General features: G+C 40.8%; 1 protein-coding gene across 1 annotated transcript; it reads right to left on the bottom strand.

Moving 5' to 3' along the window:
* Window positions 1-242: 242 nt before the first annotated feature.
* On the bottom strand, window positions 243-1,836 carry LOC124163888. The gene is made up of 2 exons (XM_046540996.1): window positions 1,228-1,836; window positions 243-1,115 (listed from the first exon to the last, which is right to left on the bottom strand). The coding sequence occupies exons 1-2, from the start codon at window positions 1,286-1,288 to the stop codon at window positions 844-846; spliced, it is 333 nt and encodes a 110-aa protein (XP_046396952.1). The 5' UTR covers window positions 1,289-1,836; the 3' UTR covers window positions 243-843.
* Window positions 1,837-2,720: the final 884 nt, after the last annotated feature.

Genomic DNA, 2,720 nt, shown 5'->3' with positions numbered 1-2,720 from the left:
AGATGGGTCTTGTTGTCTAGAGGAGCATTTGCTAATTCTATACTTGTATAATAATTATCAGTTACCACGGTTCTTCCTGCATTTAGTAAATCTTTCGATAACCGCATTACTACATTCGTTGGCACGGAAACCCTTGCATCCTTTTCTCTACCGCAATACATTTTCATGTTCCACGTGTATCCTTTATCTGCACACAATTTGAAAATTTTTATTCCGTACTTGTGGGTTTTTTGTGGAATATACTGCTTAATTTTTAGGCGTCCCCTGAAAGGCACTAATGTCTCATCCACGCAAAAAGTTTCCCCTGGGGTAAAGCACTTTTTCCACTTCCCGATGAGGGAATTCATTAAGGGAACAATTTTGAAGCCTCTATCGCCATCTGGGCACTCTTCATTATTACTAAAATGCCACATTTTCAGTAGGATTTCAAACCTATTTCGTGACATCACATTAGGAAGGATGCTTATTCCGAAGAGTCTTCTTTTACACCAATAGTGGCGAAGTGTAGGCAGATCTACTATACCCATATACCCGAGTATGCCAATAAATCTCTTAATTTCCCCTAACGTGGTAGGTTCCCACGAGTGTAATCTGGAATGCTCTCCGACGTCTTCGGTAGACATTAGAGTTTGTGTTGCATAGAGATTAGTTTGTTCCACCATTTCTTTTATAATATCTGCATCTAAAAACAGTGAAAAAAAATCTAAAGGAGTTCCACCAACTAATACTGCTGCTATTTCCGGAGGAATGCCATGCGGTCCCTCAAACTCGAAGTTTTGGTGGTGGTCTGCAAGAATGAATTTTGAAGTTAGTATACAGATGGCCTATTTGTTCTTCCGGGTTTTACTTCCCCAAGGAAAGGGCATATTTACCTGTAGGATCACTCCAGCCATTACTGCAGTTCGGATGTACAGAGGATGACTCACTCGATTCACGTGGGTAGATTGTCTCAGGCATAATACTCTCATCGAAGACTCTTGCAGGATGTATCTCCGTAGTCTCTGCTTCTGAGCTCTCAAATTCTGAAGTTCCTCCTTCCTCATCGCTGCTGATATTGAAGTCTGGGTCTTGCAGAGAATCATCACTAGTGACCGGATCATCTTCCACATCAGACTCTACAACCAATGCACGAGTCAGCTATACTTCCATGAACATTAGGGCAAAATAAGCAATGCCTGACAAGTTTTTGTCGCGGCCCACAAAAATTCAACACGTAACGTTACATACCTTTTAAATTTTGGTAAGATTTTCTGGCTAGTTCCAAAATTCTCCTCGCTCGTTCACTCATTTCAGCGGTCACTCAAGACGCACAATCGGATATATCTTGGACAACTTGGCACTTCGGAGAATGCTGGCAGACTGTGCCTGTTACTAGCTTGGGGCATCACACAAACCACTGAGTGAGAATGGTAACAATGTAGTATAATAACTTTTCGTCCCTCGATGGATCGGTAAATGGAAAATCTAGACAAGGAAAGGTTTCTGACGGGCGTCGTCATGAATGAGCAGCAAAATATCGTTAAAATGTTGCATGAAATGTAAACATGAGCTCGAATTTAATGCCTTAGAGCCAGACGAACTCCAAAGCTTATATTTGTATTACGAAGTAAGACTGCACTCAGTCCGAGGTGACTCGTGGACGAAAAATAATATGTGGAAGGGGGAGCTCATTGAAAGCATCAAGTGTCGCTATTGTAACCTAGATAACATTTTAAATCTGAAAAAAAGAAGAAGAGTAACACAGAACGCAAGGAAAGGTTGAAAAGTAGGCATTCAACCTTGATAATATCAAATAACCAGCCAGACGTAGAAAAACGAATTATGTGACGTGGACCGCTAAGGGACCGCTATGGGACCGCTATGGCAACAGAAGTCCCATATAGACCGTGGTGGCCACGGCGGTCCCTAGGGACCGCCATTTGCAATTTTCGTGAAATTAGCAAAATAAGGCAAATTACTTATCCATAATGATTTTTTTAAACATTATCGTGATTTTCCAAGTGAAAATAGAAAAAAAAATATTTGGCCCTGATGGACTTAATTAAAAATTCAGGTTGGCGCTCAACGTGTTAGTAGTCCATTTGACTAAAGGGCATAGCCGGATAAGAAAGTGAAAAGTCCCCCCTCCCGGATTTTTCCCGTACTTGGGGTATGCAATTTGAGATCAAATAGGACAAACCTCCCCATATTTCCAGCCCGCTATTTGCCCACCAGGGCCGGCTAGATCGAAAATACGATTTTCACTCTTTTTTAAATATCTCGGTCAAGAATGGATATTTTTAATGCGGTTTGCGGCATTTGAAACCTTATATAATGGCACGCATTTTCAATTTCTTTCAAGAACTTCGGGCGGGGAAAGAAGATATGCCGTCGATTTGAAAATTTCTAATGCATGTTTTCATAAAATTTTCTTGAGAGGGCCAAAAATAAAAAACGTTTTCTGGAAGTGTTTTTTAATACCTTTCGGCTGCCGTATTGAAAATATAACTTTTAGGTGGTGGAACATCGCCAAAAATGCGATTGAAAATATGCGATTTTGGACATTTGGCTCTATGCTCGGACCTTCCATAAAACCCATTTTTAGTTATTATGGTGTTGAACCGATTAAGGTGCTCACCACAGGGACAGAATTCTATTGATACTGGTGCCGAAAATGGCTTAAGGGCCTCCGAAAACTGCCGGAATGTAAGAATTTAGATTAAGAAAATGAGCTCGATTTG

The sequence above is a fragment of the Ischnura elegans genome, chromosome 8 (assembly GCF_921293095.1).
Source record: "Ischnura elegans chromosome 8, ioIscEleg1.1, whole genome shotgun sequence".
NCBI lineage: Eukaryota > Metazoa > Arthropoda > Insecta > Odonata > Coenagrionidae > Ischnura > Ischnura elegans.
Note: the sequence above shows the minus strand (reverse complement) of the source record. Positions and strands in the feature narration are given on the sequence as shown.

Bases quoted from the DNA above. Each gene is read 5' to 3' on its own strand.
- LOC124163888 (XM_046540996.1), bottom strand. From the start codon at position 1,288: ATGAGTGAACGAGCGAGGAGAATTTTGGAACTAGCCAGAAAATCTTAC. The intron at 1,116-1,227 runs GTATGTAACGTT...CATTGGTTGTAG, and splicing joins ATCTTACCAAAATTTAAAAG to AGTCTGATGTGGAAGATGAT.